The sequence below is a fragment of the Phoca vitulina genome, unplaced genomic scaffold, assembly GCF_004348235.1.
Source record: "Phoca vitulina isolate PV1807 unplaced genomic scaffold, GSC_HSeal_1.0 scaffold52, whole genome shotgun sequence".
In the NCBI taxonomy this organism is placed as follows: domain Eukaryota; kingdom Metazoa; phylum Chordata; class Mammalia; order Carnivora; family Phocidae; genus Phoca; species Phoca vitulina.
Genome location: NW_022589755.1, coordinates 1398224 through 1409743, shown reverse-complemented (window position 1 = coordinate 1409743; position 11520 = coordinate 1398224). Strand labels below are relative to the sequence as shown.

Sequence of the window (11520 nt, the reverse complement as noted above, 5' to 3'; positions counted from 1 at the left end):
TCCCCTTTAAGAGCAGGCGAGACCCCGCCCCCCGTTGGAGCCGCGGAACTCCATTTCCCAGAGCCCCTGACGAAGCCTCTAGTCTCATCCGCCGCAGAAGGGGGCGGGCCTTCGCCTGAGAAGGGAGGGCGGTGGCAACTACGAACCCCGTGAGTCTGCGGAGCGCGGCGGCGGCGGCCCCTGAGCCAATGGAGCCGTGAGGGCGTGGCGCCTGCATGCGCGCGCATCGCGAGGGGCGGGACATCCGGCGTGCCTTCGCGTCAGTTTGCTTGCTCTCGGGCTCGGGGTTTCAAGGCTTCCCAGGCGTTTGGCGGGTGCGGAGGTGACAGGGCGGGAGAACGCGGGGAGAGGCGTCGTTCCGGCCGCAGAGCCTGTGCGAGGCGACCTCGTCCCCGCCCGGTCGCCCGACGCTCCCCGCACCGCTCTTCCCACCGGTCGTTGGCGGAGGCCGCGCAGATGAAGCCGGCTCAGGTGGGTGCTGCGACCCCCGGGCCCTCAGCCGCCCGCCCCTCGCCCCGAGCGCTGCTTCCGGATGGAGGGGCGCCCGCTCAGCTCCCCACAGCCAGGCCCGCGGGGCGGGAGCAGAGGGCGCCCCGGCGTGGGGTCCCGGCTCCGTCCGTGCGGTGGGGCGTGGCGGGGGCGGGGATCCAGCAGGTGCTCCTGAGTCGAGACCAGGGGTGGGGGCACCGGGACCCTTGTGTGTGCGGGGAACAGGGGGCGGGGTGGAGTGTCGCCTGCAGTGGCCACGCCGGCGTCCGCGGGAGGTCGCAAGGGGCCGGGGATGGGAGGGGCGCGCCCCGAGTCGGAAGTTGGAGGTAGGGGGGAGCAGGACGGGGCATGCAGGTCCCCCCGGGGGGTTCTGGGGGGCTGGACCAGGGCGGCGGCGGCAGAGCGGGATGCGCGGAGATGCTGCGTAGAGTTGCACAGCAGAGCCGACAGGATTTCCTGCTGCATCGCACACACGTGTGAGCAGAAGTAGGGAGTGAGGGGCCCTGTTAGGCTTCTTTGCCTGAACATCTGAAGGGCGGAGGTGGGGTGAGCGAGCCCAGGGAGCGGGTGTCGGGGAGACCATGAGTTTGATTTTGGACGTGTTGATGCTGAGATATCTCAGGGGGAGACCTGACAGGAGCCTGTGGAGGTAAAGGTCTGGAGGCCGGGGAAGGGCTGGGCTGTCACAGGTGGGGAGGGCGTGGACGGCACCAGAGCGTGGCCGGAGGGCCGGATCAAGGAGGGCGTCTTAAGGTGATTTTAGATGGTGAGGGAGGCAAGGGCTGGAGAGTTACTGGTGGGCAGGGTATGGGAAGCAGGTGTTGGCATCCCTGATGCTTCCTTCAAAAAAGAGGTTTGCTGTGGGAGAGACCTTTCGCCTGTGTCTTTAGGAAGGGAGATGGTGGTGGGCTGAGGAGTTTCCCTTCGGTGCAGCCGCTGTTCTGTGCTGCTGTTGACTCTCCACTTGCAGCTCAGCTCAGGGCCACTCCCAGTGGAGCAAGGGCAAGGTCAGCCAGGCTGATGGAGCCTCAGGGTCCCAGACAGGGGACTGCTTCCTCGCCCCCAGCCCTCAGGGCGAGAGGGGCGAGCTGCTGTCCAGTTGAGGGCCTCCAACAAGCTCTCTTTTGGGGGTTATGTAACAGGCAGGTCTTGTTGCTGTATGGACTAGTAGCTTGTCTGCCTGTTCAGCCTTTTCCTACAACTCCTTAAGAACGTATAAAAAAGTTACTGACTTAAGTACTCAATCAATATCCTTTTAAATATGTACACCGAGGTAGACAATTAGAAATGAACCTATTCAACAAGTTAAATTTATGCAAACACTTCATGATTGATTTGACATTAATTTACCTGTTTGTTTACAGTGTGAAGTTTTATGTATAGTATCTTATGAAATCTTAGAAAGCGGTAAAAATAAAGACCTCAAATTTCAAAACCCTACTAGTTCATTTGCACTGAAAATATAACAAAACTGTTGATCCTGTGGACAGTAACAGTTGTCACCCAGTTGATAAGAGGCAGCACTGTTTTCTGGAGGAGCTGAACTTAGACCACCAGGCTGAGATCACTTTGCTCCAGGACAGGGCAGGGGTGGTGGTCCAGCTCAGTTCATAAGATCCTTCCATGGTACCCATTTCTCATGGTCTCCTTCTTACCATAGGGTCCCACGGAGGTGGCAGAAATGCTTATGGACCCGGTGCAGGTGAGTGGAGGATGTCCCACTTTTCAACCATCCCGGTTGTCACCCAGGTGTTTTTTGGCACCCCAGTATATATATACCCTCAGGGAGTGGTAGTGTCCTGAAACTTCTCTTATCCTTCTCACTCCCTTAAGTCTGAAGACCATGGGCTTTCCCCAGGCCCAGGATCCTATATTTAGATTATATGTAGAGCAGTTCCCTTTTCTAACTACTGGTGCAAGAAGTGGCAGGGAATCCTGGCCACAGGATTCAGGATGTTCACATGCTTGGAGATGAGACTTAGCTGGGATGTTCAGGAAACTGCACGTCTCTTTTCTAGCTGGTGAGAATGGGGAGCCAGCTTGGGGTTGGGTAGGGGTGCACAGGTATCAGACCTTGAGTGACAGCCTGGGGCTCTGGACCTCTCGTCTGAGGTTGGTGGGAGGTAGGGAAGGTTTGAAACAGAAGAGGAAGGTGCTATGACTGAGATTTTAACAGGTTCCCTTTGGCTACAGAGTGGAAGACAGACGGCGGTGTAAGTGAAATGCTTGCCGCAGTCCAGGGGAGTGTTGTCGCGGTGCCTACAAGGAGTGGTGGTTGTGGAAGCAGAGGGGGCACTGGTTTCCGGATGTGTTTGCAGCTAGAGCTGCTCGTGTTTCAGGATGTGGAGACTCAGGGAGATGAGGAGGTGGGATAGAGGGAAAAGTTGGGGATGCCCCCAGGTTTTTGGCCTTGTTAGGAAGGATGGATGCTTGAACTAAAATGGAGGAAGTCAGTGGTATGAGGAATTTGCAGGTGGAACATGAAGAGTCAGTTTTTGTCTATGTCACAAATGCCCCAGAGATTCCCAGGAGAAGTGTCAAGTAGGCACTTTTTTTTTTTTTAAGATTTTATTTATTTATTTGAGAGAGAGCGAGTACGAGCTGGGGGTGGGGGGGCGCAGAGGGAGAGGGAGAAGTAGACTCCCCACTGAGCAGGGAGCCCAACGTGGGGCTCCATCCTGGGACCCTGGGATCATGACCTGAGCTGAAGGCAGACGCTTAACCGACTGAGCCACCCAGGCGCCCCTCAAGTAGGCACTTGAACACAGAGTCCTGGAGTTCTGGGGATAGATTGAAGTTGGAGACAGCAACAGCGTGCTGGCTGGGGTGCGGGCTAGGATGAAGCTAGGGATCAGATTTAGGAGGCAGCATTTCTAGGTTATGGTGGCGATGCCATTAGAGGAGCAGGAATGGGAATGAAGGGCCTGAGTATTGGGTTTGTTTATTTGTTTGTTTTTAAAAGATTGATTTATTTTAGAGAGAGAGCACGTGAGTGGTGGGAGGGGCAGAGGGAGAGAGAGAATCCCAAACAGACTCCCCGCTGAGCGCAGAGCCCAACGTGGAGATCGATCCCATGACCCATGAGATCGTGACCTGAGGTGAAACTCAGAGTCAGATGCTTAACTGACTGAAGCCACCCAGGCGCCCTGAGTACTGGGTTTCTTCATTGGGCACCTGGGTGGTGGTGGGGGGCATCACAAAGCTGAGGAAGCCGTGTTTCTGTGTTTGTGTGTGTGTGTGAGAGAGAGAGAAACACGGGGAGAGAGAAAGAGAGACGGGGGTTTAGGAGTGAGAAAGTCTTCTGAGACTGGAGTGCACATGAGATAGATGTTGAGGGGGAAACTGGTCAGCCTGAAGCATTGCTAGACCTCATGTGGAGTGGGCATATGGGTGGAGAGCTAAGTGTTCCTGGGCTTCAAATGAGGAGAAAGGAAGGTTCTGACTGCTTATGGGACAGTTGGTGCGATACGGAAGGGAGAAAGGGCCGAGAGTGTGTGACGTCCTCACATAGGCAGGTGGCTGAGGGTGAAGCAAGAAGCTGGGCCTTCAGGGCGCCTGGGTGGCTCAGTTGGGTAAGCGACTGCCTTCGGCTCGGGTCATGATCCTGGAGTCCCGGGATCGAGTCCCACATCGGGCTCCCTGCTCAGTGAGGAGTCTGCTTCTCCCTCTCCCGCTCCCCGCTCTTGTGCTCTCTCTCAAATAAAAAAAAAAAAAAAAGAAGAAGCCGGGCCTTCAAAGCAGGGCTTGGGGCTGGACCTGGCGCTAGGGGCCTTTGGACTTCTGGTGTTCAGGGGCAGGGCCAGGGCTGAATTGGATCCTCGATGTATTTGCCTGTTAGGACGTGAAGGAAATGCCAGTGGTGTGGGCTGGGGGTGTCTGTGGAGGAGTCAGAGTTGTGAGGGGCGTGAGTCCGACGACCAATATGCAGGTGAGGTGGAGTGTGAGTGGTTGGCTCTGGTGCTTAAGGGAGAGGGACAAGTCTGAGTTTGACTTGAGGGTCTGAGTCTTACCTCTCAGACGAGCCCTGGGGAACCCCAGGGAAACTGGCTGGCTGGAGGGAGGGAGAGCCCTGCATTGCCAGGCCCACAACCTAGATGATGTTCTTCTGCTCCTTCACTACTCATGTCTTATGCTGTGTTCTGGACACAGTGACCGATGGGAATGAGGCGAGAGCAGGCAGCAGTGCCACCAGCCGCTGGTGACTCTTCCACATTGGGAAGTCAGGGAGGAGGACGAGCAGGGATGGATGTGTGCAGGAAGGACCGAAGGGCCTGGTGAGAGAAGTGTATCAGATACTTGCACCCACAGGATTTTAATTTATGGAGGTGGGTGAGTGATGACATGGAGAGACCAACGACACTAAAAGAAGGTTTTTATTCTGTTTCTCGAGGGGTGGGAGCACACCGAGTAACAGGAAGCACCAGTTTGGGTTAGGAGACAAACGCCAGCAAAGGGACTCCTTAGGTCAGAGGCTTTATGGAACTTTCTGGGAGAAATGCCGGAAGGGTACGGTGAAAAGCTTACTGATGGCTATTTTCTATAAATTTCGTGTACCTTTTCTATAATTTTCGGGGTAGAAGGGGTGTCCCTGGTTGTCTGGTACCTGGCCCTGGTTGATCTAGGGCAGGGGAAGTGTCGACTTGGTGTGTGAGTTAGTGAAGGAGGTGGTTCAGTGTGGGCCCCGGATTGCGAGGGAGATACAGAAACACATTTGGCTGTTCGTTTAGCCCTGTAATTAACGGATGGCAAATAGATAATTAGAGAATCCACGAGACACAGGTAACACAAGAAGCTGCTCATGAACCAAATGTTCCAACTTCGGCAGAGCCATGTGGCCTTCGAGGACGTGGCCATATATTTCTCCCAGGACGAGTGGGGCCTCCTTGATGAAGCTCAGCGATTTCTGTACCATGCTGTGATGCTGGAGAACTTTGCGCTCCTGTCCTCCCTGGGTAAGGCCCGTACACCCCCGCCCCGTGTCCTGGGCTGGGCTCTGTTCTTCCTCTTTGGTCCGGGGCAGCGCTGTCCTTTCCACAACAAGACCGTGGGTACGACTTCCTCTCCAGTTACTGGTTACTGGTGCCGGGACTGGGCCGTGCGCACTGCACCCACTCTCCCCACGCGGTCCCGTCCCTGCTGCTCTGAGCACTTGCAAGATCAGGCTCAGAGGTCAGAGATGTTGAAGTTTGTCTGAGATCCTCAGACCTGTCTCGTCCCTGGTTGGGTCATTTAGTCTGGATGCGTGGAACCCTGGTGCCCCGGGCTTTCCCCCGTTCCTCTTGCTGACTTTTCTTGGGTCCTGCCCGTGCTAGGAGTTTCAGGCACCAACCTAATTACTAATTTTGGGGAACACTGGGTTGTTTCTACAGTCTCTCCTGTGAAGTTCTTGTAATTTTAAGATGTTGGATATCCTGTGTTGGGTTACTCTGGGCGCACACTGGCCATGCCTTCTCCTTTCTTTCGTCTGGGCCTGGCCTGTCTCAGGTGCCACATCAGTGCTCACCTCGAGCAGTGGGCAGGACCCCAGGTCCCTAACAGGTGGACATTACTGTGTCACTGGCAGGAGACACTCCAAAGTACACGGCCCTGGTGGGAAGGAGCAGGGGAGGGGTGTGTCAGAGCGGGGAACCTGTCCTCTGTCCACCGTTGTGTGATGCCAGGGCCAGGGGCCACACCTCGTTTCTCCCTTTTCTTCTCCATTTTCATGTCTACGCTGAATTCGAATCCCCTTTCCACCACAATCCAACGCCTGTTGGCCTTCACCCGGATTCTGTTTCATTGCTCCCTTTGCAGGGCTCACCAACATTTGAGCTATAGTTAGGATATTGTGAGGCCTGCACGTATCCCTAAGTAGTTCTTGAGTTGCAGTATCTCCGTGTGGTTAGGCATTTCTAGGTCTGTTTACGGTTTTCTGCACCGTGCTCACCGGTCACCAGCAGCCATAGCCGTTTGCACAGGAGTGACTTGAAAACCCTGCCTCTTCTCCCTGCATAGCACCTGCTTTGTTTTAAGTGTTTTTGCCCCACCACCCCACCACCAATTCTTTGTTGCAAACTTCATGCCCGGTGTGGTGGTATTAGGAGATGGTGCCTTTGCAGGGTGCTTAGGTCATGAGGGCAGAGCTCCCATGAATGGGATTAGTGCTGTTGTAAAGGAGAGCCCACAGAGCCCCCTAGCCCCTTCCGCTGTGTGAGGACACAGTGAGAAGTTGGCAGCCCGGGAGGGGGCCCTCACCCGACCATGCTGGCACCCTGATCTCAGAATTCCAGCCTCCACGACTGCGAGAAATAAATTTCTGTCGTTTATAAGCCACCCAGTCTGTGGTATTTTGTTGTGGCAACCCAGATGGACTAAGACAGGACCCCTCCCTTATGTTCTTCCCCAGAGTCAGGGCTCTCCCATCACAGGAGCTTGCCAGGCTGAGCTCTGCACAGTGGGCCTTCTTCTCACGGTCTTGAGTCCCCCTCACCCGTCAGCAGTCCCGTGGCCTCGTCCGTGGGTGTGTCTGGCACACGTTCCCGATGGGGCCGCCTCCTCCCAACGAAGTCAGCAGGCACTTCACCAGCATTTCTCTGCTTACAGGTTGCTGGCATGGAGCCCAGGATGAGGAGGCCCCTTCAGAGCAAGATGTTTCTGTAGGAGGGTCACAGGTCAGGACCCCAAAGCCTGGCCCATCCATCCAGAAGTCCCAGCTCTGGGAGATGTGCGGCCCAGTCTGGAAAGACATTTTGCCCTCGGCTGAGCATGGTGGAATGTACCTTGATCAAGAGCTGTCCATTTGTGGGGCAAACCTGCACCAGCACCAAAAGGATCAGATTGGAGACAGCTTTTCCAGAAGGGATGAGGGGAGTCCTTCCTTTGCTGTGAACGACAATGTTCACATGGCAGAGAGTAGCTTCACATGCAGCAGAGGTGGGAAGGACTTCCCAGCCAGTGCAGGCTTTCTCCAGCACCTGGCCCCTCACGGTGCTTTGAAGCCACACAGGGACACTGAGTGTGGGGAGGCCTTTGAAACTGGACAGAAGGATTACAAGTGCACTCAGTGTGGGAAAGCCTTCAGCCAAAAACAGGTACTTGTTGAGCACCAGAAAATTCACACTGGAGTAAGACCTTACGAATGCAGCAAATGTAGGATGGCCTTCATTAAAAAGTTTCACCTTGTTCAGCACCAGAAAATCCACATTGGAGAAAGGCCCTTTAAGTGCAATGAATGTGGGAAATTCTTTAGGTACAACTCCACACTCACTAGTCACCAGAGGGTTCACACTGGATTAAGCCTTTATGAGTGTAGCAAATGTGGGGAGTTCTTTAAGTACAATGCCAACTTCATGAAACATCAGAGAATCCACAATGGAGAAAGGCCTTATGAATGCAGAGAATGTGGAAAATTCTTTAGGTACAACTATCGCCTGATACGACACGAGAGAGTTCATACTGGAGAGAGGCCTTATGAATGCAGCGAATGTGGGAAATTTTTCAGGTACAGCTCCACATTCATTAGACATCAGAGAGTTCACACTGCAGAAAAGCCTTATGAGTGCAATGAATGTGGAAAATTCTTTAGGTACAATTCCACACTCATTAAACATCAGAGAGTTCACACTGGAGAAAGGCCTTATGAGTGCAGTGAATGCGGGAAATTCTTTAGGTACACCTCTACACTTATTAGACATCAGAGAGTTCACACTGGAGAAAGACCTTATGAGTGCAGCTTATGTGGGGAATTCTTTAGGTACAAGTCGAAGCTCATTAAACATTGGCAGAATCACACTGGAGAGAGGCCTTATGAGTGCAGCGAATGTGGGAAATCCTTTAGGTACCACTGCAGACTCATTAGACATAAGAGAGTTCACACTGGAGAAAGGCCTTATGAGTGCAGTGTCTGTGGGAAGTTCTTTCGGTATAACTCCAACCTTATTAAACATTGGAGAAATCACACTGGAGAGAGGCCTTATGAGTGCAGCGAATGCGGGAAAGCCTTTAGCCACAAACATATACTTGTTGAGCATCAGAAAATCCACACTGGAGAAAGGCCCTATGAGTGCAGCAAATGTCAGAAGGCCTTCATTAGAAAGTCCCACCTCGTTCATCACCAGAAAATCCACAATGAAAACAGGTCTATGAGCACCATAAATGTGGGGAAATCTTGAGATACAACTCCAAGCCATTGACCAGAGAATTACACTGGCAAAGAAACTTAAGAGTGCAGAGAATATGGTGAAGCCTTTAGGTACTACTCTAGGCTCATTACACTGGAGAAGCACCTTATGAGAAGGGAATGTGCAAAATTGTTTTGGGACAGCTCGCCATTCATTAGACATCAAGAGGTCACCAGAGGAAGGCCTTCTGAGTGCAGTCAATGTGAGGTCTTAGGTGCAACTCCAGCCCCATTACACATCAGAGAATTCACGATGGAAAAAGACCTTACTTGTGCAACAAATACGGGCATTTGTTCATCTAAAACTCTAACCTTGTTCAGTACCAAAAAGTTCACACCATGCCAGAGAGTATTGTAGAGGGGGAAAGACTTCAGCCAAATACCTGCTCTTACTTGTTGCTGGGAACTACTGTAATATATATTTTACATTTATGTCGTGGCAAAGTACATGTAGCACAGTTTACCCTGTCTTTGAATTGTACAGTTTAGTAGTTAAAAAATTCACATATTTATGAAACTAATTTCCAGAATTCCTTTCATCTGGCAAAACTGAAACTATACCCATGGAACAGCTCCTCCTACCCGCTCCCTGCCACAGCTGGCTACTGTGGTTTTATACCCCATCTCTATGAATTCGGCTACTCTGGGTACTATACGTGAGTGGAATCATACAGTATTTGTCTTTTTGTGACGGGCTTGTTTTGCTTAGCATGATTTCTCCATTTGTCAGCATTTTCTTCTCTGAGCATTTCCTTCTGTTTTGAGAAGGAATCAGAGTTGACGTACCTAAGATAGAGGGAAGGGTGTTGATGGAGTCAATACAGATTTGCCAGATGTTATATTATTTCTAGAGGAAGAGGACATCCAGATTTTATATGGAATCTTTATTTCTTAACAGCTTTATTGAGGTATTGACATAAACTGCATTTATTAAAAGTGTAAAATATATTTTCATATATGTGTGCACAATGGGAGCATCACCAGAGTCTTGATAATGAGTAATCCATAGGCCCTGTAGTTTCCATTAGCACCTTTTCATATTCTCTCTCTCCCGGCCCTACCCAACTTGCCATCCCCAGGTGGACACTCTAGTTTGCATTTTCTAGAATTTCATATAAAGGGAATCCTACAGTTACTGTTGTATAGCTGTTTACACTGAGTGCATATATGTATTTTTAGTATTATCCACGTTGTGTGTGCAAAAGCATGGCATCAAATAACAAGGCTCTGTGTTACGTATTAGAGCTGCATTGTCTATAAACAACAAAGGTGCTAATCACTGAGCAAAAGAGTTGTGTAGAATGGGAAAGTGAAGTTTAAATAAAGTAAATTTAAGTTCAGTTTCATATGAATTCATTATCAATAAAAGTTTTTAAACCATCTGAACCACCTTTCTAGAAAATTCTTGTTTGACTTCTTTTTTTCTAGCAGTGTTTTTAAGCTATGTCTTTGTGTCATAAAAATTCTTAGGGCATTTAAAAAAATATTTGTTATTGTGTAAAATACACATAAAGTGTACTATCTTGTTATTTTTAAGTGTTCGGTTCTGTGGTATATTAGGTTCTCCAGAGAAACAACCATCAGGGTGTGTGTGTGGTGGGGGGGATATGTGTTTTAAAGAATTAGCTAAATTTGTGATTGCTTAGCAAGTTGAAAATCTGCAGAGTAGGCCAACAGGCTGGGGATCAAGGAAGTGTTGTAGTTCAGGCCCAAAGGCAGTCTGCTGGTAGGATTTCTTCTTGCTTGAGGTCATCTTTTCATCATGTAATCTTCAAACCAGGTGCCTTATTGAGAAATTTGAAATTTAGAAAGGAAAGCAACAAGCATTATAGAATAGGAAAGGGAGGGGCGCCTGGGTGGCTCAGTTGGTTAAGCGGCTGCCTTCGGCTCAGGTCATGATCCTGGAGTCCCTGGATCGAGTCCCGCATCGGGCTCCCTGCTCAGCAAGGAGCCTGCTTCTCCCTCTGACCCTCCCCCCTCTCATGTGCTCACTCTCTCTCATTCTCTCTCTCTCAAATAAATAAATAAAATCTTTAAAAAAAAAAAAAAGAATAGGAAAGGGAAAGAAAACAGTTTGAGAGTGAGACATGGGAAACAATTCCCAATTCCACTCTCTGATTGCATTTTTCAAATCTCAACATGAACAAAATATTTAATGAAAAAATTATCTAAATTTATATTTACATTTAACCTTTCTGTTTCATGAATCACTAAATTCTACACCTGAAAACAATTTTACCATATATGTTACTAACTAGAATTTAAATAAATTGAAATTTTAAAAAAACTTTGTTTCATCAAATTTTTAAGATTTGAGTGATTGAGAAGATACTTAAAATATCTAAATAAGCCTAGTTTTAGGTAATTATAGACATGCACATTCTAAATTCCTAGTAAGAAACAAGTCAAAGACTAGAACAAAATATGAGAAGATAGGGACTTTTGTTTTCTGTCCCAGCATGTAAGAAGCTGGAAGTTGCCATTACATCCTGACAAGTAAGCTGAAAATAATGGAAAATCAACAACTCTTCTTAGGTCTGTAAGACAAGTGAGGTGGCAGGACAAACTGCTGTTCCCCAAATTAGTCCAACAGAGGAACAGAGAATGAAGGAAACCCAGGAGCTGACCCTCCTCCACAAACCCCAGTGCTATGGTAGGAGAACATAAATCATCATACTTTTGGGAATTTGAAATACATCAGAACATTCTGTTCTTAACAAGGACTGCTCTCAGAAGAATCAGCTGGGGACTTTTCAGAGCCTGGGAAATACCCCAGTGCAGGCCACTCTAGCCATCTTGGCCCACTTACGTGGGGGTGCTGGAACTGGGAGAAATGTATGAAATTCATAGCCCAGAAGCAAAGGTTTACTGAA

General features: G+C 50.1%; 1 protein-coding gene across 1 annotated transcript; it reads left to right on the top strand.

Annotated features, from left to right (window-relative positions):
* Window positions 1–257: 257 nt before the first annotated feature.
* LOC116622022 (zinc finger protein 548-like) lies at window positions 258–10108 on the top strand. Its single transcript, XM_032388133.1, has 4 exons — window positions 258–471; window positions 2150–2191; window positions 5315–5441; window positions 7072–10108. The coding sequence occupies exons 1-4, from the start codon at window positions 457–459 to the stop codon at window positions 8637–8639; spliced, it is 1752 nt and encodes a 583-aa protein (XP_032244024.1). The 5' UTR covers window positions 258–456; the 3' UTR covers window positions 8640–10108.
* Window positions 10109–11520: the final 1412 nt, after the last annotated feature.

Bases quoted from the DNA above. Each gene is read 5' to 3' on its own strand.
- LOC116622022 (XM_032388133.1), top strand. The intron at 2,192-5,314 runs GTGAGTGGAGGA...CAACTTCGGCAG, and splicing joins TGCTTATGGACCCGGTGCAG to AGCCATGTGGCCTTCGAGGA. The intron at 5,442-7,071 runs GTAAGGCCCGTA...CTCTGCTTACAG, and splicing joins TGCGCTCCTGTCCTCCCTGG to GTTGCTGGCATGGAGCCCAG.